The sequence below is a fragment of the Haemorhous mexicanus genome, chromosome 2, assembly GCF_027477595.1.
Source record: "Haemorhous mexicanus isolate bHaeMex1 chromosome 2, bHaeMex1.pri, whole genome shotgun sequence".
NCBI classification, from domain to species: Eukaryota; Metazoa; Chordata; class Aves; order Passeriformes; family Fringillidae; genus Haemorhous; species Haemorhous mexicanus.
Genome location: NC_082342.1, coordinates 31,533,115 through 31,557,381, shown reverse-complemented (window position 1 = coordinate 31,557,381; position 24,267 = coordinate 31,533,115). Strand labels below are relative to the sequence as shown.

Below are 24,267 nucleotides of genomic sequence, written 5' to 3'. Positions count from 1 at the left end.
CACTTGCAGTGCAATCTGGCGGCAGAATTCATTCTGCGCTCTGGACTGAAGGGCTGCGGCCGCTGCTCAGCGAGCGGCGCCTCCGTGACAGCTCCGCGGCGGGACAGGGCTGCCCTCAGGCGCTGTTTTCCCTTCCCCTGTGCCAGCTTTGCCAGCAGCGGTGTGCTCCCTCAGCCGCACGGAAAGGTCCGTCTCCAGGCTCCTTCGTTCACCACGTTCATCATTCCCTCTCCCAGGCTGATTTTGCCGCTCTTCAACCAGCAAGCTGAAAGCGGTGGTGAATTATCCAGCCTCTGGGAAATCCCTGCAGAGACTGTAGTCTGCATGTTCAGGTCTTTACCTAAATTTCCCCACAGTTTAAACATCCAGACTCTTGCAAAACCAACAACAAACACCTACCTTCCTCCTCCCGCTTTGCAGCACCCCTTGGTAAAGTTGGTCAATATAAACCTAAATTTAACAATAGCAGGTATTGCAAACTGAACAGAGCTCAAGGACTGACAAGGAGGACACAGTGACCAGCATGAAATATAAGGGGGGAATTTTCTTTCCTCTGGTATCATCGATAAATAAATTCTTTGCTGGGGATCTGGGTAGGCAGAGTTCTGCCAGGTTTGTCAGGAGACTGGGGATGAAGGGTTGGGCTTTTCACTGGGCTGCTTCTCAAGTTCTCCAGTGGAAATCCCACCAGAGAGATGACATGCTGTTGTTGCTTCACTGCTGGACAGTTCAGGCAAGCTTTCCAGTGGATTTTTGAGCCATGGTGGGTGGGATGGGGCATTCACATGGGCATCTTCGGGTAGGAAATGTCAGTAGAGGTTCTTAGGCTTGTGCTTTCAACAGAAGAATGTTCCCCAGCATGGCTTCGTCAGTGTTACGTGTGATACACTGACAGGCTTTTGGACAGGTGCCTGACCAAGCCTTCTCCTCTCCTGGACTTGACAGAATGAGAACATATCCCCCTCTCTGTGGGAAAAGGGGTTTGGTTTCAAAGCACCTTCCCAAAGGGGTCTTTTTTTACTGAACTTCCCTTGTGTCCAGCGTGCGTGTCACTGCTATCAGCTGCAGCAGCAGCTCTCTTGCAGCATTGGAGCTGGAGGCTTAGGACTCCACGTATGAGAGCAGGGAGGGTGGAAGGGGCTTCCCCAGCAAATACAGCACAGTTGGCCATACTAAAAAATGATTGCAGCTCTTGGAGGCTCATTGTGTGCCAGGGTATAAATTCTTTTTAAGTAAATGTAAAGAATGGAAAACACCCAAGGAATGAAAAGCACCCAAATGTGTCAGTATCATCTACTGTCTACATAGCTAGTGAATATTGCTCTCCAGACAAGGCAGCTGATGGTGACTTTCTGTTTCTTACATTGCCTGTGTTCTTACACAGTCTTTGGTTTGTAAATTGTGTTGTTTTCATTTCACTCATTGAACTCTTACACGTTTCAGTGCTGTCAGCTTCACTTCAGGGGCTGCTGAGCTGGGTTTGCTCCGGTAGGAATGATTCACTTAGCACTAAAACCACTCGGATATTGGAATTTTTGGAGGTGTAGGCCATAATCAAAACGGCTCTTTTCACCCTCTCTGCCATCTAGTGCTCATCCCTGTTCGTGCAGTTACACCCAGGGCTCAATTCCGTAGCCTAAACTGAGCCCATAGGCCACAGTCAGCAGCCTGGGGAAGGGACCTAGGTTTCAGAAGCAGTAAGCAGCTCTTGGCTGGGTCCAGGGGTAGAATGTGGTTTCCAAAATTTGGGCTAGAAGATTTTGTGTTTTGCAAGCCTTACAATTATAGTTGGGTTGGTTCTTATGTGGTGTAGTTAAAGTTTGAGCCCACTCCAATGGGGATGCAACAGATCAACAAAAGGGTTAAAGCAACTGGTCTGAATAGCCTGCTTCTTGGGGTTCTGGACTTCCACTTTGCTCCTGTAACTCAAGACTCCTCTTCCTTGTCAACAAGTGGAGGTGGCAAAACAAAGTTTTTATACAGTAATGTCACCTGTAAGTTTTATTTGCCTGCCCTGGCAGAAGAACAACCAAGCAAAAACAGTAACAAGAGAATTGTGGTGTTTCCCCCAATGCATTCGAACACAGTCCTTTTGTCTCTGCTCACACTGAGCTGCAGGCCCATCTACCTTTCTAGAAGAGGTCTAGACTACCTTCATGCCTTATGAGGGAGGGCACTGACATCTTCCTAACAGATGCTTGTTCTTCCACGGGGAATCTGTGAAGAGGGAATTAAATTCTGCAATGTAACCTTAGCCCCTCCCACCAGGCTGTCCAGGGGTATTTTTTCTCTCATCAGGCTGCAACAAATCTCTCTGCTAATGATTCTTTTCAACTTTTCCAGCATGAATCAAAAAGAACGAGGCATGCCTTGAAATAACCAGAAGCACTTATGTCTGCTTTAGGAAGAGTGGGACAAGAGTAATCAAGTTCTGCTATGCTCTCTGCTGACGTCCTTAGTGTTATTCTTTAGGCACAGTCCACCATTCTTGTGCTAGGTGCCCTCTCTTCAAAATGGGAAATAACCTAGTAGGCGGCTTTTAGGAGCAAAACTGTATCCAGCTCATCCATTTGTCCCTATATGTGTCCAAGAACCTAGGCCTGAATGTCTGTCTCATCCAGTCATCTACCAGCACTCACACTTCAGATATTCACCTGCTCGGGTGATCCTATTACCACAGCTGGGGGCTCCTCCTCATCCCTAACTCCTCCATTTCTCCTTGTTCCATCTGCTGTGTCAGGCCCACCAGTACCGCCAGGACTGTCGCAATGCTCCGTGTAGGTGTGAGCAGGTTAATACGGCAAAGCACAACACTGACTATGGTGTGAAGGGTTAGCCATGTATGCCTTGTGGGATAGTACAGCAGCAACACTTGGTTAAGCATACGACTACTAGCGACATAATCAATCAGGGATACATCTCATTGCGCTTTTGCAGCGTTCTCTGCGAGGGATTTACAAGCTGTTCTCCCCCTCCACCAAAGCAGGCAGGCTGGAGGTAAAGCTATTCCAGCTGGAGGAAACCAGTAGGAACCTAAGTAGCTTGGTCTAGTGCAATGGAGTCTACAGAGAGTATTGTCCAGTATTTTCTGTTGGGCAGAAAGGAGAGACTGGGACATTACTAAATATAAATTAGCAGGGCGCTCTGTCACATTAAATACTTTACATGTTCACACCCTTGGCTGTACACAGCATGCCAGATGTGGGGGGCTTTTTTATTTTCCCCATGACTGTGCTTTCCTGAAGTGAAACCGTGTACCTTGCTTTTGTAGAGCTGAGAGTCCTGATGCACATGGTTACAGATCACATATACTGCATAAAGAGGGAATATCATACATAGTGGGAAAGAGGAATATTATACATAAATGTAAAAGCAGGGTATAGTGGAATTGCCGAGTGCCTCCCATAGTCAGCTGAGTTGCAGTCTGGCAGGAAAAGCTTATGGAGGCAAGGCAGCATGCAGACTTCTGCTTAAGCCCCACCAGAGGCGATCTTCATTTGTCCTTCTGAGATGTCCTGGTTTCAATAAAGCAAATGCAAATTCAATCCCAGGCTCCCCAGACACAGTCCTTCCTCTGGAGGCACATGTGCTACCCTGCCGACGCTAGCATTAAGGTGTGGTGGGGCTGTGTCACAGCAGTGTGTCTTTGTTTCCTTTCCCGTTCAGAAGCAAGAGGTGAGCAAGTTCCTCTTGGGGGCTGGTGTACTTTTTGCAATCTTCTTTCGTTAGGAATGTACCGTGTTCTCTGTGACAGAGCCACCTCCAGTGCCTATAAAATTTCGGGAGTTAACCGATGGCAGGGAAGGCTCCACCTCAGGGCTTGGTCCCTCTTCTTTGTTGTCTTCCACCACCGACTCCTGCGAGCTGGTCTCCGGGCTGGAAGCTGCCTGGAAGCCGGGCTCAGCCCCGAGGGGCTCATTGATCTGCAGGGGAAGCAGGGCCCGGTGCCGCATCAGGCTGTCGTCACTGTTCTGGGCCTCCAGCGAGTTGCGGCGCTTGGCGTTCCTGTTGGCCATGGCGTTCTTCTGCGGCTCCTCGAAGCTCAGCGACAGGGTCACCGTTCCACTCCCAAAGCTGACTTTCTGCTTGCACCCGCGCTGCTGCTGGCGCTGCCGCTCGGCGCAGGCTGGTAGAGGAAAAGGGTCCTCGTGGTTGCTCTTGCTGCTGATGGAGGAGGAAGGGGTGGAGCCGGTGGAGCCCCCCAGGCTGTTGGAGCGCTTGCGGGACACGTTGCTCCGTCTCAGCGTGGCTCTGGCAGCCACTTTGAAAGCGTGGGCAGCTGTGCTGCAGCGCACCTCCTCGATTGTGTTGCGGGAGGGCTTGAAGAGGATGATGTAGACTTTGTTGAAGAAGATGCAGGCCAGAAGCCCAAAGCTGGCAGCCAGTATTGCAATCACTTCCACAGCAGACACGAACTTGCCGTACGTGCTGGCGTAAGCAGGGATGAAGGAGATCCACACAATGAAGAATATCAGCATGCTGAAGGTGATGAACTTGGCCTCGTTAAAATTCTCAGGCAGCTTTCGAGACTTGAAGGCGAAGAAGAAACAGATGGCCGCCAGTAGGCAGGTGTAGCCAATGAGGAAGCCAAGGGCCATCAGGGAGCCTTCATGGCAGGTGATGAAGATGATCTCATCCTCCAGTTCATGGTTTCGGTAACTGGATGGTGGGGCCGTATAGAGCCAAATCACACAGATGACAATCTGTACAAACGTGCACAAGAAGACCAGGAGGAACTGAAGGTTGAGGCCCCACCACTTTCGGTGGAGACTCGTGGGGATCTTTGCCTCGAAGACAAGAAGGACACGGTTGGTTTTCACCAGAATGCAGGAGATGCAGAGGACAAAGCTGATGCCAAAAGCTGGCTGCCGCAGACGGCAAGTCCAATTCTGGGGCTCACCAATGAAGAACAATGAGCTGGAGAAGCAGCACAGCAAGGAAAAGAGGAGGAGGTAGGATAGCTCCCGGTTTGTGGCCTTGACGATGGGTGTGTTGCGAAATTTGGTGAAGACTCCCAGAACAAAAGAAGTCAGGAAAATTCCAAGCACAGCAAAGAGAGTCAGAGCAATCCCAAAGGGCTCAGTCCAGGCCAGAAACTCTATCTGCTTGGGAATGCAGGATGTGTGGTTCTCATTGGACCAGTAATCCTCAGGGCACTTGTCACAGGCACTTGCATCTGAAAAACAAGTGATAAGGAGAGGGAAGGTTTGTCAGAATGAGAGGCTGAAGTGTGGGATGACATATATGGCAGCTACACACCAGCCTTGATCTTAAACACACGGAGTGTTCCGCTCCTGTGAGCAGATCCCCAGAGTCATATACTGATGTCTCAGAGTTTCTTACTCTGAAACAACTAGCCTCCCAGGGGCTATATAGGAAAGTACAAAGCATGCTTGGTTCCGGCCTCCTCTGCCTCTGCCCTCATGTTTTTTGTAATACATTTCTTGGCAAAACTTTGCAAACTTCGATTGCTATCAGCTCTTACACAGGCTTTGGTTTTCTCTCTTCCTTATTCCTTCACTTTTATCTTCTATTTCTGTCTGTCTTCATACCTCTCACACTTTTATCATCATATGAATATCCTGCCTTTTTCTATTACAGAGAAAATTAAAAACGTGCTTGCCTCCCTAAATGCTTTGAGAGCCTATTTCATATTCCATGGAGGCAAGTCTTAGTGTTTAAATTGCTCTTCCCTGAAGGCAGGCAATGCCCTTGACTTGCAGCACATTCTCATTTCATGTTGGAATGCCAGGGAAAGATGTGTCTTAATAATATCACTCTCCCTACACCCAGCAAATGTCCCACTAATACTTGCAAAGGGAAAATTGGTGCCTCCATCTCCATGAAAGTAGTTGGGCCTGCTGTGATAGCATGGTCATGCCAATGGCTTGTATGACCAAAAAGCAAGGACCTGTTGCTTCTGCTCTTCTTCTTTGACTCAAATGGGTCTTGTGCTCTAGCAGGGAGGATCACAACTCTTTTGATGGCAGTAGAAAGGGCTTGCGAGGAGAGGGCTGGAGGTCTAAACTTACCTTTGCTTTTGGGATCCCAGAAGGATAGCAAGGGGCTGCAGAGAGTCCACAAACTCCTTTAGCAGCAAGCACCCTCTGAGTTTTGTACCTGAGCACAGACACAGACTCTGACTACAGCTTCCAGAGCAGAGATTGATGGTAATGAGAAAGTCAGGAATGCCCAGCTAACGAGGCCAAAGGTTTTCAAGCTCTCTTATTCTTGAGGTGTGGTTGGAGAGACCATCCATGTCCTGATATGACACTGCTTTCCTAAGGACTTTTTGCCTCACTTAAGGTGCTTATTTGAAAATCTGGCACTAGATGCAAAAGCTCAGCCAGAAGCTGTCATCACCATGTCATTTCATTTACATCCATTCAGCCAATAATTTTTATTTTTCTTGTGCCTTTTACCTGGAAGTTCATTATAAACTGCAAGCTGCAGACAAAGCAAAGTTAATTTTGTGTAGCAGGGAATCCAGCAGCCTCTGACAGAGACAGCTATTTAGCACTGCACCCTAAACACCCACTTTCACCTCTGTCTAGTGGCGGCTTAGAGACCGTGCTGCCACTGAAGGGAGTCAACCAAGTCTCCCTCCTCCTGCAAGGCTGCTCATTCTTTTCCCCTCCTTAGTGTTGTTAACACTTGAGGGCATGCAGATTCTCATTCTAGTTGGAAACTCAACCTCCCAAGAGCTTGTCTTCAGGATGACCAAAGACCTGATCCAATTCGTTCCATGGTTGCACATCCTTTTCCCAGCACTGCTCCCAGGCAAAGTGTGGGAGCAAACAGCTGGGAAAGGACAGATTGTTTCCTCTGCTAGCATTGCTATCTCAGCTGGATGGAACTGGTTGTAAAGCTGCTCTCTATGCCTATAAAGCTGGCAAGCACGGGAAATAAAGACTATTACTGTCAGCTGAAATTGCAGCAGGAAACTGTAGAGTCAGAAGACAGTTGCCACCTCAGCCCCATAAATTCCACCTGCACACCAGAGCTAGCTCCCAAAATTATGTGAAAAACACCAGAAGACCCCTATTACATATGACCAGAATTGCTTCTATTTAATCTGAAAATGCTGCTTCCAAGCATCCTGTAAGTATCTTATATGGTCATGCTAAAAAAATATAATTCCTGTCTGACAGGACACAAATTAGATTCTCCCAAAGAACACTTGTTCAGTTTTGCAAGTAGTTTACTGAATTGTTCATCTTTGGCAAGGTCTGCAGTGTTTGCTGGGACCAGCGCACCAGAGAGGGTGTGAGGAGGTCCCAAGTGCCTGACAGAGTAGAGAGGACTGTTATCCTGAAATAATTTACTTGCCTTCATTACCCTGGGGATGCCCAGCACTGGGGGAGCACTAATGGTGTTGGAAATTCAAAATTTTTCAACCCTTTTGAAACCTGAGTTTATGTTTTCTGTCTCTTCCAGAGCCTGAGTAGCTTGATCCAAGCTCCCAATGAAACGAACAAAACACATGTCCATGGGTGCTCAGTAGGATCCACAGATTCTAAGCTTTTGTAGTGCCAGTGATCAACAGAACCTGTAGTTGGTGAGTCCATAAAGGGAAATATTTCTCTCTGCTTGTGAAATCTGGGATGTAATTGACTTTATTTCTTTGTAAAGCATGAAATAAAACCCTGACAGTTTGAGGAAAACATGGGGGCAGACAGATAACTACAGAATTTAGGATGGGGAATCTCTCCCTCCTCCAGGTTTTTGGAGGAAAAAAAAGTTACTGCTACAGTGCAATAGAGTTTGCTTGTGGCTGCCTGAGAGGCTTTCTATATGCAAGTTGTTTTTCAGGTTCTCTGCCTTAATTTTCCTGATGCAGAGCAGAAGGGACAAGCAGAAGGGACAAGCAGGCTTAGCAGTAGACAGGACCTGAGTACCACAGGACTCAACTCCTGTAAGCTTTTCAGAAGTCCCTCAGACTTTCTGTGAAGCCTCCTGGCAAGGCAGGCAGCAGGCCAGCCCTGCAGGGAAGTGATTTCAGCACAACTGTGGGTGATGCCTGGAGGGCATCAGGCCCACAGCAGCTGTGTGTGCGTTACCTGTCTCGTCACTGTACTCCCCGTCGGGGCAGTCCACGCACTCGAAGCAGCAGGTGGGCTCCCCCTCAATGATGCCCTTCCTCGTGCCTGGCAGGCAGTCCCTGCTGCAGTTGGAGAAAGGCACCTGCAAGAAAAGAGCCCAAGCAGGTTAATGGTGCCAGTATCAGACTGTGGCAAGATCTTGGCTTCCACCAAGGGTATTATTGCTTGATTGGCATTGCTGGATGAAGAGCCTCAAATGCTCATCTCTTCTGCCCACAGAACAGACACATTTTGCACAACAGTCCTTCCCCAACCCACTGCAGTGAGATTTCTCTGAAGGAACACATCAAGGGATAGTAAGGAAGATCATCAGACCTTTTAATCTCTGCTGTATTGTGGGCATTGCAAACTGGAATGTGACCATGACACACATACCTCAAAACAGTCATTAGATGATTAGAAGAAAAGACAATCAATCTCCACTGGCAGGAATTTGAGTCAGCCTTGGAGATGATGGCCCTGACATCTGACCCCCAATCCAATATATTGCATAATGTCTGCTAATAACTTGTGGGAATTATTTTAAAAAGTTTTCTGAAACTCGCTTCTTCTTTAAGAACACTGAACATCTAAAGATGCAAATCAGTGGCGCTTTACAGATCCAAAGGTTTCCAGACCTCTGATGCTGTAAATGATGTCACCTGCTGGCTGGGCATTTCTGCTGTCCCTGAGCCCACCTGAGCATTGTCGTGTCCTGACAGAAAGTGGTTGCATGGGCACGCTCACTGCATGCCTGAAGTACACTGACACAAAGACTTCAGCATGATGAATGGAAGCCTGGACCTTTGTAACACAGTCATGACCTGAGGTTGAGCTCACCTCTTTCCAATTGAATTAAAGAAAGAGAGTTGACACAGAACATACTTTCTCAGCTCAGGAGAGTTAAACCTACAATTTCCACTGCTAGCAAAGTACCATGATCCTTACCTAGTCAATGGCTGTTCTGTTTGGAAGCCTCCTTTTGCCTTTTTGGAAGTCTGGTGCTAGTTTACCCAAGTGCTGCCAACCCGCTGACCTCCTGCATTGATGCATTTGTGCAAGGAGTCCTAGTGATGGTTTGGAAGTTGCCTATGTGCAGGTATCAACCTTAGCCACAGGGGAAGCAAAGCCCTCACTAATGACAATTGCTATGTAGAAATGACCACTCTGTGGCTCTGGTGAGGCAGTCTGTGTTACCGATCACTCTGAAGTGCAGCTGCAGCACAGTTTGGGAATGCTGTTCCCAAGCTGTTCATCAGGATTACATCATTGATGGGATAGACACATACACAGGGCAACTCCCTGCAGCTCCTGGCTTGAAGCACTCTGCAGTTAGTGCCTACTGTTATAAACACAGTGCTCCTATTCCTTGGGACAGTCTTTGAGCAGGCAGTGCATCCATCAAGAGGACTTCATCAGTCTAGGCTGTCTTTCCCTAGGCTGCCGCCAGTGATTTGAACAGAGCTGAATCAAAGGCCTGGCTGAAGTTACACGCTGCTTCCCCATTATCTACAAAGTTGATTGAGCTTCCAAGGAGAAAAATTAAATTGGTTTGGCATGATTTTATCTTGACAAATACATGTTGGCTTGTTCTTATCAGTTTATTATCCTTTAAGTGTTTATAAACAGTTTAATTTTTTTTATCAAGTGTTTTAGGTTACTGAAGCTCAAATCAATTGTGTATAATTCCCTTGGTTCTCCTATAACTACTTTAAAACCAAGTATTATGATTGCTCTCTGATCCTTTGAGACATCATGCATCCTCCACATTTCTGGAAGATGAATTGCTAGTACTTTTGTGATTGCTTTGGCTGAATTCTTAAGTATTCTGTGGGGAATTTCATCAGGTTCTGCCAAAATGAATCTATCTATCTTACCTACTCTTTAACTCATTCTTTTGCAAGTCTGTCCAATGCTCAAGTTCCTGAATGTTAAAATTACCGACATTTAAACTTTTGTTGGGGATGACAAGAGGCACAGTGAGTGAAGTACCGGCTACTCTTTTTGAACAGAGCCTTTTATCTGAAAGAAAATGGAAGTATATAAACTGAAAAAAAAAAAAAAAAAGGCTGCAGCAGACACAGAGATTGCAAACCCCTCCACTGCACAAAATTTATATACCCTGGCATTACACTCAGCAACATCCTGTCACATTTTTAACAGTTTAAGACAGAGAATGAAGTTAAACATTGCACTGCCAGAGAAATTTAGACCAAGAGAACACAATCACTCAGTTTAAGTAAAAAACAATAAATCCTAACTGTTGGAAAAAGTGTAAGATGCACTTGCAACAGTCTGAAGGAGGGATTATAATATCAGAGTTTTTCAAGTTCCACTTGGAGTTTGTGCTTAGAGACTCCAGGTGGACTTAAGAAAGCTCTGAGGTCAGTATTTCTGTGGTAGTATGCTCTGTTCAATTCATGCCTCCTTCAGAGTGCTCTGGACTTGAACCAGAAGTGAAGCTGGAGTAAAGGAAAGGCTGAACTCATGCTGTAGCTGTTCTGGGCAAGTAACTAAGGCAAAAGCATTACCTGATCTGCCAGCCAATGTGAATAATCACCTGGAAGTGAATCCCCTCTTTCATTAATTAGGTGCTGGCTTAACACATTGAAACATCCCAGCAGGGCCTGGCAGTGGCATTTCTGAAGGTAATACTCTACTCCTTGTGTCAATTCCCAGACCACAAACCATATGCCCACTCAGTATTCCCTCTGGGAGTCAGAGTTTCTGCCTAGCTGGCTGCTGCCAGCGATGACAGCAGTTCATTTGGCTCTGGTCTGCAGATGTCTGCACCATGTTCTTATCATGTGGGTCAGACACAGCCTGCCTGCTAGTGGCAACAATTATGCTGAAAAGATTAAACATATGCAAGACAGTGGAGAAGGACTTAGGCCTGACTGAAGTCAATTGATACCTCTTGAGATCACTACTTCTGAGGCTGCAGAACACTATTCCACTATTTGAGCACCATGTCCAAGTTAACCTAGGCAGATTGACAGTGCTTGTTCTGTTGGTTTGCAAGGCAAGGGTGTGAGGAAGGCTCTGGGACTTGGTGGGTGAACCCAGCAGAAATAGTTGTAAATATAACTAAGAGCAAGAAGAGACACTTCTTGATACAGAGATAATGGGAGTGAAAGAGATGGCTCTTTTCAGCAGTGAAACTACTGAGGTGATGAAATATTGATTTAGTCAACAACCAGACTTGGGTGATGAATTTTCCATCCCTTTGAAACACTGCTATAAAATTCTACTGTGTCTGCTTGGGCCAGGAAAAAAGAATATAATTTAAAACATTAATACCTAGGGTGAACAAATGTATAGAAGGGGAGGAGACATTGTCTGTTATTTCAGTGTATAAGAAGGGTAAGAAAAACTATGGCAGAGACTGTGTATCCAGTAAGGTGAATGGATCCTATCATGAGACATGGAGCCATAATGGCAGGAGTGTGCAGGGCTAGTTCAAATTTCAGCTTGTGGAACAGGAAAACATTGCTGTGAGGATTTAAGCACTTACCTCCTTAGAGAATCCACCCCACAGGATCTTGTTTTCATTGATAAAAAGCCTCTCCCCTTTCTTGGCATAAACGTTGTAGTGCCCAACCTCTTCAAAGACGACTGAGCCATCCTCCGGAGAGAGATGCCAATTGATTATTGAGTAATTTCCTACCAGGTCCCCAAACTCATCAAAATCCACCTGCTCCCCCATGTTATTGGTGAAATTTAAGTGTCGCAGATGCTTGAGAACCTAGAGAGAGACAGAGAGACACTGTGAATGCCTATGTGTTACAAGCCTACCACAGCACACATCTGCAATGGGGACACACATGGGAAGAATCACTTTACCACAAACCTTAATCTCTTCAAATCTTTTAATTACAGCAGTAGGAGGTTTTCTATCCCATGAACACACAGAGCCTGTACAAACCTTGTAGACAACACAAGGTATGGTGGCCCTCTGGGTGGTTGGCAACTCATCTGTAACACTTACTGATGCTACCCCATGATCCATTTAACATTCTTCTTTGCTCCTCTGAGTCACCTCTGCAAGCCCAGAGCTCTTTGTTAGGCCCAGGGAAGTGGCAGCAGCCTCTCACGAGTTTCAGTCACCCATGCATTGCTCTCACCCTGCTCTTGCAACCACTGCATGAATGCTCTCAGTTGGTATCTCTAGTCTCTGAATGATCGATCACTCAGCAACAGGAGTGCTTGAGAAACAACTCAGACTTGACTCTGGATTGAAAAAACCCAAGCCCAATGCACTTCAGTAAGAAAACACCAACAAATCAAGCTCATTTGCCATATGGCAGACCTGGAGAATTCTTACCACTTTTTTTGGCTTCTGTCTCATAGTTGCACAGCTGAAAGTAATCACATTCTGCCTGTTCCCAGGAGTTCTTCCCTGTAATTTTCACCTCATGCCTTTAAGTGTTATATAGAATCATAAAATCATTAAGGCTGAAAATACCTCCAAGATCATCAAGTCCAGCCATTAACCCAGCACTGCTCTATTCACCACCAAACCATGTCCCCAGGTGCCATCTCCGCACGTATTTTGAACCCTTCCAGGAACGGTGATTTCACCATTTTCCTTGACACCTATTCCAATGCCTGACCACCCTTTCAGTGAAGAAAATTTTCGTAATATTCAATCTAAGCCTTCTCTGGCACAACTTAAGGCCATTTCCTCTCATCATGTCACTTGCTACCTGTGAGAAACGGTACCAACCTCCTCCTTGCCACAACCACCTTTCAGAGAGTTACAGAGAGTCATAAGGTCCCCCCTAAGCCTCCTTTTCTCCAGCTAAACAGGCCCTTCCTTCCCTCAGCTGCTCCTCATGAGACTTGTTTTCCAGACCCTTCCCCTGCTCTGCTGCCTTTCTCTGGATGTGCTCCAGCACCTCAGTGTCTGTCTTGTAGTGCAGGGCCCAGAACTGACACAGCACTGGAGGTGTGGCATCACCAGTGCTGTATATGGGGGGACAATCACTGCTCTGGTCCTGCTGGCCACACTATTGCTGATAGTGCCAGGTGCCACTGGCCTTCTTGAACACCTGGGCACAGCTTGCTCATGGCTCTCAACCAGTATGCTGCATGTCCCTAATCGCAGGGACAACTGTAGTTGTAAAATTCATGATCTAGATAGCCTGACAAGTAGACCTAAGAAACTGCAGCATGAAAGAAAGCCTGTTCTGGCAACTGTGATACAATTCAGCCATATTGTATTTCTGTTCAAAAAATAATTGCTGGTTTAGGCACTTCTCAGATTTCTCCCCAAGCTCATCTATGGAAAGATGACTCTGAGGGTTCCTGGCTGTCAGCTGCCCCTAGACCCCAGTAGCATAGTTGCTGCTGTGCTTCTACTGCCTGTGACAGCTTATAAGCCCAGTTTCTCTCTCTCCCTCTCCCCCTCTCTCTCTCCCACCTGTGAGTACCCAAACATACAACTCTGGATGGCAAAATGCAAGAGAAGCCAAAACTAAATCAATTTGTCAGGGCAGGCAGAGTCCTCTTCACCCCACAGACAGAACAGACAATATTGTTTTTATGAATCCTTCTCATCTGGAAACACAGGGACAGGGTAACAGAATCACTTCATTAATTCCTGTCAGTTGTGCTAAATTGTCTCATTTTTCGCTGTTTCCTTTTGGGATCCTCCTAGCTCAAGCGAAAATCCCCAAAGCCACAGATACCCTCCTCCCACTGCCTGTTTCAATGCCAGCCTGAGAGAGTCTGGAAAATCATCGTAGTACTACAAAGGATATGACCAACAATACCTTTTCAGCTTGTGTGATGTTGATGGAAGGATATCAAAATATTGCCACAGTATTCAGTCTTTGAATAATAGGTGAGACAGAGAAGGCAGGATTTTTTTCTGTCTTTCTCATCCCTGTTGCCCCTCCTCTGGAGACCAGCTCACCCATAAGGTATGCAGTTGGAATTATCTCACCAAAGAACCAAGACCTGTCCCTGGAAGATCTCACCCTCTGATGGACACAGCAAAAGGAAGTGCTCAGTGCTGGCACTTTTCTGTGGAGAGCTGGGGCATTGCCTGCTGGGTAAGGAGATAGGAGCCTGCTCCCCTCTCATTCCCCTCATTCCTGAGGGGTACCCAGGAAGGTGCCACTTGCCCAGCTCCATTGGGGTACAGTGAGAACAGAGCAGAAACAGCTCTGAAGTCAGACAGGATCTGCAGATCCACAGTGATCTGTTGTACTGCCTCACCTCACTCTGGCCTCATCTGCACAGGGGCCTCAATCTTGGTCTGGCTGGTACCAGAAACTTTGTCTGTCAGCAGTGCAGGTTCTCAGCAGGCAGCTCACATTCCTCTGCAGGCTCTGGCACCTACCATAGGGTGACAGCTGCAGCTTTGATGTCCAGATTAGGTTTGTCCTTACGCTGAGCCTAATACTATGTTTCTCCTCACTCCAACTCAGTATGACCCTCATGCAGCACTACTGCATCCTTCTGAACGGCACTGGAATATCCTGAGTATCACTGCTGGCTTGACTGTTCCCTGCACAGACAGGAGACCTTGCCCTTGTTTTGACTGCAGTTGCTACACACACTAGGAGACAATCGTGCAAGACCCATATTGAAGATTCTTCAGTTCAAGTCCTGCCTCTCCTGGTCAGCTGCAGCAGCAGGAGGCTCACTGGCCTTAGGGTCAGCAAGATGAATGGTGGAGAAGTTTCTGGGTTCCCTGAATGCAATTTTTTGTTTGTTTTAATTTCATAGCATTCATATAAATTAGTCTGTTCCTTGGCCTTCCCTCCTGTCATTATGTTTCTTAAGAAGTAATATATACCTGTGGCTTTTAGTGGGGTTTTGTAGGATTAGTTTGATAGGATCTTTCCCTTGGTCACACACACTACACCTGAGGATTAAGGTTATAAATGATTTCATGTATGACTTGATATGCCTGTCTGATTGTTAATTCATATAGAAGTGCTGATCTACAATTAATGTTGTCTTTCCCCAGGCAGAGTGTACCAGCTTCAGCTCTGCAACTGTAGCTACTGGGTACAAAATGTGTATCAGTTCATGCACGAAAGGCACATGACCGGATTGAAATTACAAATGGAAAGGCAACAGGAACAACAGAAATAACAAAGCCTGTTTTTTTTTTTTCTTTTTTTTTTCTTTCCAGAAAACAACAAAGCTTTTCTTCAAATCTAAATTTCTGAGGTGCAGCTTGTAAAATGAACTACCAGAACATGTTCCTGTTCCTTTTTTTAGGGAGCAAGAAAGTCCCAGGATCGTATCTCTGTATCTCACAAGTTCTGTTCTTTACAGGGTGAAAATACAGACAAGGAACATACAATCACTAACCTTTGAAAGAGGAAGTTGTAGACTCTGAATAACCCCAGAACTATTATATATTCACCAGTCTATCAACGATTAGCTAAAGGTTTTACAGTTAAAAATGTGTCACTGTGTTTTGCAACTAAAGATAGAAACATACTTAACCAGGACTCAATCCACAAAGACCTAAAAGACCTTGCTTCAGCCAGGCCAACAGCATGTGTCAGGGGTAGGTGTATCATACCCTGGAACCAAGAGTTTATGAAAGAAGTGCTGACCTTGTGTCTTGGATACACTGTCAGCAGCTGGTGGAAGCTTGTGGGGAGAGCATTGTGCAAACTGCTGTCTTCAGATATATTTCTTTCTGTAATTTTCCCTTCTTTTCTTTTCTCTCTGTCACAGGCTTCATGCTGAATTGCAGTGCCTTTTAATTAAAACACCTATTACTGGAAAGGACTTGCAAGCTGCCCTCTAGTTCACCCTCCCACTATTCCTGGTAAGGCCATTCTCAGCCATGCAGCATCCTGTACTTTATCCAGACTAAATATTCTGGGTCATGTGGTTTCCACTTTTATGGGAGGACCATAGAGCTGTAACACAAATACAGTTGTATTAGACCAGGCTGGCAGCTCACCTGCCCGGGACCTGTTTGGGACTGTGGCCAAGAGCAAATACCCACAATAGAAGCACAGGGGCTGTGGTACTTCCCCTGAACATCTCACCCATTTTGCAGCTCAATGAATTCCTGGGCCGGAGGTTTTGCACCTGATAACCTTTGGGTGGATTTTTCTTCCATGATGTTGCACATTAGTGTTTTGCACCTGTGCGAACTTTCCACATCCACAGCCTCCTACAGCACAGACACCTAGATTTTGTGAGACAAGCACATCTTCATCCCCTTTTGGAACAGAGCAGCTACACATCTCTTTTGACTTTTATGCTTGTATTGGTAAAGAACTGTCATTTGCTGGTCACCTTTTCCATGCCTCTCAGGACTTTTACAATCACCTCTCTTCAGCCACCTCTTTCTCAGGTTGCTGAGCCCTACCTGGTGTTTCTACATCTTGTACAGAAGCTGTTTCACTGACCCTTCTCCAAGCATTCCCAGTTTTCTTCATCAGTTCTGAGTCTTGCACATGATACTGAAGAGAGATGCACCAAGGGTTGAGAAAGTGGCCCCAGGACACCCTGTTTACCTCTCTGTCCCTTTTCCAGTGTGACTACTCTTAGAAGTGCATTTGCTTTTTTTGACTCCTATACAGATAAACCTGAGGAATCCACCATAGACTTGATCAACTTCATTTGTGATAAGTCAGCTCTCATAATTTATTTTTATCCTCTGCTGACTATCTTTCAACCAACACACACAATTTGCTGACAGACTACCAGAAGATGCCTTCAAGAGGCCTGAGCATACATACACATGAATAGAAGTTCCCTTATCCATACTCATCCCACCCAAAGCCTTCAAAGCACTTCAGGATGTTTGTGAGGTAGGGCTTCTCTTTAGAGAAGTCATGGTCTTCTTCTTCATGGTATATTCTATTTTTCCTTCCTAAAGTTTTAAACACCAATTTCTAATAATAGGCTCAACCAGGCTCTGCTAGCTCCTTGGATCTCCTTCAGAACCTTTTCAGAAAATTGATGTCTCATCTGTCAGCTTTCTAGACCTCAAGGCCTAAGATTTTTCAAGTGAGGAGATGGACACCGCAGCCAGCTCTTCTGCTACTTCATCTGTGAGCTCTGGCATATCCCTTGGGTGAATATTGTTCACTTGCCCTGAGGTATCAAGGTTCATTTTGCTCTTGTGTTGAATAGTTTCTTGTATAGTCACTTCATTAGACAGATCCTATATAAGTCCCCCATAAATAACTAAACCTTCTTAAGTTTGTCCATGAGGAGCCCACTTTTCTTCTGTCATGGCCTTACCTTGTCTTTTGCAGTGATAATCTATGGCTCAACAAACAATCCTACTCCTGAAATGTTCAAAGTAAGATTTACGAGCTTCTACCCCATTTCAGGATATTGCTTATTCATTTTTCTGGCCTGCCTTATTTTATTTGTACATTTAATCTGCCAGAGTTTATGAATCTTCCTATTTTACTCACTGAACATAACTCAGTTCTTTGAAGGATGCTGTCTCACTTTTAACAAACACCACCTAATACCTTTGTTTTGCTTTGCAGCTTCCTTTCTCCCCCTTTTCTTGATCTGCAGAATACATACACTTTCTGTCACTAGTACTGAGGCTGGTGCCAGGCAAAAACATCCATTCTAAATTTTGGACAGCAGAGAATTTTGTGTGTGCATGCATGTCCAAAGCTGAACTTTGAGCTGTGTTCTGAAGCAAAAACCACAGACTAGCTGAACATTTTGACAGCAGTTGAACATTTGGATAGTAGCTGCCAAACAATAGTGGCACGTCCTAAACACTCCAATTAGTAACAATATAGGAGACAGATCCACCAGTTAGGAGGCTGATTGCAACAAAAACCTAGGCTCAGGGCTAGAAACAAGAAAGTGAAGATGATATTTGTATGAAAAACACTGGATGTAAGGCAAGATCCTGCAGATGAAGGATATGTGTGGAAACAAATGTTGGGGGATGCTCAGTAACCTTGGCCAGTAATGCTTGAGAAAGGTAACTGAGAGGAGCTGCAGAGCATAAAGTGAGAATTTCCACCTTGACAGACCTCCACCACGTCCCTACCAGGAAGGGAAGGTGAGACGAGATGACATAACACCGTGGGGAAAGAAATAGTGTGTGAGATATCAAGCAGTTAAAAGTTGTAGTCTTGTTAATGCCTAAATAAATGTAAATAAACATCAGTATCCAGGAGTGCTATGAGCTGTCCTTTACTCTGTCTCAACTGTGACAGGTCCTTAACTAGTCTCCAGGTACTGTCAAAGGTTTAATATCCTTGGCTTCTTTCTGCAGTTTCTTTCTGATGTGTTTTCTCCCTAGGTCAGATGGTCCTGCAATGGAGGACAACCTGGGCACATATAGGTGTCTGTCACCACATAAAAGACAGACAATTACCCCTCCTAACACATGGTTGCAAGTAATCCCATCTTGACAATTAACATACATTTTCCCATGCTTAAGTTTTAATTTTTGTCTACCTATCTCTCTTCAGGCCTGTAAAACAGTTGTGGACTGACAGATACCAAATGTTTTTCTCTTTGGTTTGGTAGAGTGCCTGTGCTGAGAGCAGCCAACAATACCACATCACGGCTCAGTGTGAATTAAGATGAAAAGTTGGCAACTGTCCTCAAGATGGCAAGCCCTGACTCTCACTTTGCATTGCAAAGGGCCCAGTCTCCTCTCTTGTTTCAGATCTCTCTTCAAGCACATGGAGAAGATGCCTTCATAATCCTAAAACAGGTGTAAGGCCTTGAGAGATCAGCTGTTGCATTAGGCCATGAGTTATGGTGCATAGGACCTGGGTTTTGCCAGTGGTCAAATATCACAAGGAAACATGCCCAGGCCAGTTCTGAAAGAGCCACTCACAAAATACTTTAAGAGAAGTGTGGTTTGAAGCAATATTTTTTTGGTGTATTTTTCTTTCTTCCTTTCACTTTCAACTACCTATGTGTCAATCTTTGTTTACAGGCTAGCAAAACTCAAGTTTTTACTTTCTGTATCAAATCCTTAATTCCTGCTGCATTCTCTAATTTGGAATATGTTGTTCTGCCCTTTTTTTATGTAGGGCCAACACTTGGGCTCTCTGAAAGGCAGTGCTGTCATCACAACATCAACAAATTCTGACACACAGGAAGCGAGCAGGCAGGAAGGTGCTGGCCCTGGCCCCCTGTGTCAGTAATACCTGTTTCCAGAAGCCTGAGGCAGGGCAAGATGAATTTCACCCTTCTGTCCAAAGCATTCTTCTTGTCAGCAAGAGCTGAACTTTCCTACTCCTCTACAACCTCTCCTCCTTCCCTGCTGCCCTTTGTACACCAAGAGGGACAGCATGTAGTGCTGATGCTGTTTTTCAAATGAAGATGCCAGAATATGCCAACACCACTAATCTCACCTTTTTCCAAAAGCCATTCAGAAAATAATGGAATTCTTCAGCCAGTGAAGGATGTGATTCATTGCCTCACACCACTTGCTACATTCACAGAGAAGCATAGAATATTCTGAGTTGGAACAGACCCACAAGAATCATCAACTCCAACTCCTGGCCCTGCACAGGACACCCCAAGAATCACACCATGTGCCTGAGAGCATTGTCCAAATGGTTCTTGAACTCTCTTCAGGCTTAGTGCTATGACCACTTCCCTGGGGAGCCTGTTCCAGTGCTCAGCCACCCTCTGGGTGAAGAACCTTTTCTAATATCTGATCTAAACCTCCCCTGACACAGCTTCAGGCCATTCCCTTAGGTCCTATCTCTGGTGACCAGATTCCACCCAAGCAGCCTGGTGTCTATTGGTTTACTGCTCTGAAGAAGTGAACTGTTAATACTTTTTATCACTATAAGGGTGTCTTAGGCGGAGAAGCTGTAAGGTACCCAGGCACAGAGCTGTGATTCTCACTGTAAATACCTCACAAAAAATTTGGATGTCTTCCTGTTACACACATCCAGCTTCATACACAAGGAATGCCTGGTGTGTAGTTGGGATGCTGAGCACTTCATGCCAAAATAATGAAAATCAGTCAGCACCTACTGTGCAAGGTCTGGGCTGTACTCCAGGATTAAACTGTCAAGTTGGCAACAGGGCAGATGAACAAAAGGAGATAGACTCTGGAAGAAGGGCTGGTGTCAAAGAGAGAGGAATTGATGGTCAGCCAGAGATACACAGACAATACTCCAAGGGAAGTTTGGCAAGACAGGATGGACATCCCAGCTCTGGTGAAATGCTAGATCTGCACTGAACTGAAAAACAGAATGAAAGCAAGAGTTCATTCATTACTCAAAAACAGCTGGGTGAAGCCTGAGAATAACCAAGAACATTCAATGTTGTTATGCTTTGATGAGAACTGAATGACTTCCTTGTAAAGCTGGGAAGGTCATTGGATAACACAATTAAATGTGTATGACAAAAACAATGTACCATATGTTAGCAGTAATAATTTAAGCTATTCATAATCTTTATTGAAGAAAATTAACTGCTCAAGACAAAGACCTGTTCATTATTATAGGCTGCTCAGTATAATCACTCTGTGCCTTGTGCAGCCGGAAGAGCAAAATAAATACTAGGATATGAAAGTAAGAAAAAATTATACTGAAAATATAGCACCAATAGTACAAGTCTCCTCTGAAAAAAGCTGTTAGTTCTAGTAATTTTATCAGAAAAAAAGAATAAATTAAATTAAATTAAGAGACGTCCATAGGTGGTGATGATAGCTCTTGGACAGTCAGTCTTCCATTTCAAGAGAAATGAAAACATGGAATTATTTAATTGTTTATGACACACGTAGTGATTTGCGGGATAGAGGTGCTATATTCTCACAGAAGCAGAGACCCCTGTTCCTGCAAAGGCAACTGACCTTATTCAGGTCTCTGGAGAAATACAGGACATCCAGCTGACACAACAAGATGTGCTGATTGTCATATTGTAACTGATAATTGGTTCTGTTCTGCTTCTGTCAAGGATATGATCCCTAGGCAGATCCCTCTCTCTGCCTCTTCCATTGACCAGTGCCCTTGAGGAGGGGCAGCACTGGTGCTGACATGGGGACCCATGCATACATTCTGTCCTTTCTTTGTGAAAGAGAAGCAAAATCTCCAATAGAAACTCACAGAAATTGGGAGAACAAGGAACTTGTGTGGACTGTGTTGGAAATACCTTCACTTGCTGCTCAGAGGAAGGTGTTTGGTGCTTCCCTGTCTCATTCCATGCTATGAGTGCTTGGACAAGAAGCCTAGAGTTTCCCAAGACAAGGATCAGTTCTAGTGCCTGTAACTGGGCTTGATGGGTCAGCTAATGTGGTGTTCTCATCAGCAACCAAGTGACCCCACTCTGCTGCTTAAAAACTGCAGCAACTTTGATGCTTTATTGACAATGAAAGGTGCCAAAACGAACTAATTAATAGCTACTATTACAGCAGTAGAGGCAAGTAACTTATACCAAAAATGTCAAAGGCAAGCTTTTCTAAATGGGACTTGATATAAAATGGGACTAATTTGATTTAGGATCAGACTTACTACAGTACCATATTTACAAGGATGGCCAGAGAGAAGTCAAAAGCCCAAGCCTAGTGGATTTCATAACAGAGGCTGCACACAAGTCAGGTCCAACTGTGATACTTCAGAAAAACCCATTTGGTATTTACTGGTGGTTGCATATGCCACAATTCCATTGCAAACCTGAGTCTGAAATGCTTCTGAAAGACTTGTCTGATGATTCACAGAGGTTCCCAAAGGAATAAAGAAATTATCTTGCAACATTTTGGCATTGCATGGCTGCTTTTCCAGACTGATTTAATCATCAGTTAGGAGGTTGTAGGATGCAGTAAGGATAGGACCAGGATATTTTGTTTGCCCAAGGTCCTCCACAACTCCTGCTGGCCCTGTGCACACTTACAGTTCTAAATGCAATTGTCCATAGAACACCAATCCTGAGCCTGTACTGTGTAATGCTTAGCTGATAGTAAACAGCACTTCACATAGATGTGCTCTGGTAAAGAATAATGATTTCACCCAGTGTTACCAAAGATTTACACAGGGAAAAGTGAAATCCTGTCAAATGAAATTCAGTACAAACATATTTTTTAAAGTCAAACTCAAAAGTGTGACCTTCAAGTGACAGTTCTTTTTTAAACTGTAATTACTTTTTTTTTTTTTTAGTGAGAAAAAGAGAAAACAATTAATTTTGAGTCTGTCAAAATGCTGGTTTGGGCAGTGATGTTTCCATTAACTGCAATTAGTGAATTTGACCAGCTCGAGAGTAGAAATGAGATGACAAAGAACTTTTTTACCTCTAACATTTCCCCTTTTTCTGTTTTAAATTAAGATCCAGCTGTATGATGGTACTCCAACATATTTGTATGGCTCAAAGCATGGAAGTATAGTATTACTTCCCTAGAGCCCAAAAAAATCCTTCCTACAAGCAACTTCAGGAGTTAGGGCATCTGGAGTAGCCTCAATCCCAGTTCAGTGCCATCCCAAACAGACTTAATCTGATCTTCTGACTGCAGTAGGTTTCTTCTGGGGAGAAATGGCTGAAGTAACAGCACCTCTCCTCTCCTGAAATTCTGTAAGCATTAATTCTTTTCCAAGGAATCAGGACAAAAATTATGGCAGCAAAATCAAAAATAATGCCGATGGAAGACCCCTGGATGCAGGATATAATGCTATATAAAATCAAGGAGACTTCTGACTAGTGTCTACTCCAGTGCTGTACAAGCATGGGACAGTGATGATAGAACTCCCACTGAATGGAAAAAATCCATGGACAAGCTAGAGGAAAGGACTGACTGACTGTAGCCTATGCATGATAAAACCATTTTCAGTGCAAATTTTGCCTGTGCTCATTAAAATAAAACCTCATTAATTAGAGAGTGATGATATGTTGCCATCCTCATCATACAAACAGAGCTCAAAAGGCAGTATTTATTATGGTGGGCTCTAAAAGCACTAATCCAACACAAAACATCCAAATAAGACTGAGAAACACAGGTGGTGTATTGTCAGAAAGCAGAACATAAAAAAATCCTGGAGACAAAGAAGAAAAAAATCACCAGGCAATGTATAAGAAGTTCCTTGAACATATTAAAATTGAAAGCTGTCATGTATGCCAGATCCTGATGACATTAAGTAAGCTGTAAAAGACAGCTAAAGAGGATGGAATGCTAAAGAGAGAGCTGAAGAGGGGCAGGAAAGCCAAATGAATGATGTGTTAGTATCCTTGCTATCAGAAAAAATCACGGACATTCTTATTTCAAGGGCACTTGTTTTGGAGCCATAATGTGACATTAACTGAGGTAGAAAGTCCTTAAAGAGAGATTAGAGGGCAGCCTGAGCAATCTAAATTGGATTTAAAAGGCTGACAGAACCAGACAGTTCATCACAGCAGTCCATGAGCAATAAAGAGAGCACTAATACAGTAGGTTTATGATATACACATAAAAATGCCACTGGCTTTGAATGACAAAGTCAATATGCTATCTAATCTTATTCCACAGCAACCCCAATCCACCTTTCTGCTACACCTGCAAGTGTAATGCATTCCCAGCACTGTGTCCAAAGTTCTGCTCAGTGTCAGCCTCTGCTGGGCTGCAATAGCTGCCAAGAAAAGACAATTCTGTAAAAGGCAGAGGGAGATCCTCTGAAGCCAAAGGCTGGTTAGCCTGACATGAATCACAGGAAAAATAATGGAAAACAAGAGTTTAGGATGGAGGAACAATTAATAAAAAACTGTGGGACAGAAACATAATTGCTGACACCTAGTAACATTTGAGGAATACAGATCTTAAATTCAAGTTGGATTGACAGACATGCCCCTTCAGAAGTAAAATAACTGAGCTTTATACTTCATGTAACATGGATCAGGAATTGCCCAACAGATATGAACAGAGGCAGATCATCAGTTAATGGGAAATTCCTCCAGCCTCAGTAAATAGCTCACTGTTTCCCAATATGTTCATCAGTACCCTGGCAGCAGCTACAAAAGCACTGCTGGCAAAATTCATTGAAAATTCATGGATTGGGGTAATGGTAAATAATATTCAAGAAAAAACATTTCCTCTCAGATTGCTTTCAAATACCTGTGTTTGATATAGTGAAATTCAGGCTTGTGCATCAAGGCATAAGGAATTCACACAAGGCACAGAAAGGGTACCACCTGCTGCAAAGGATTACTGGCAACTAAATGTGACCTTTCCATTGCACGTGGGGGCATGAAAGGCTCAGGTACCTTGTGCTCCTACAAATGAGGAAGT

General features: G+C 44.6%; 1 protein-coding gene across 1 annotated transcript in view; it reads right to left on the bottom strand.

Moving 5' to 3' along the window:
- Positions 1-1,203: 1,203 nt before the first annotated feature.
- Positions 1,204-24,267, bottom strand: part of CASR (calcium sensing receptor) — a 42,942-nt gene continuing 19,878 nt past the window's right edge. The window contains exons 4-6 of the mRNA XM_059838148.1: positions 11,596-11,826; positions 8,061-8,184; positions 1,204-5,176 (exon numbers count right to left, since the gene is read on the bottom strand). Of these exons, the coding sequence (XP_059694131.1) occupies positions 3,726-5,176; positions 8,061-8,184; positions 11,596-11,826 (1,806 nt within the window). The 3' untranslated portion in view covers positions 1,204-3,725. The remainder of the gene's footprint in view (positions 5,177-8,060; positions 8,185-11,595; positions 11,827-24,267) is intronic.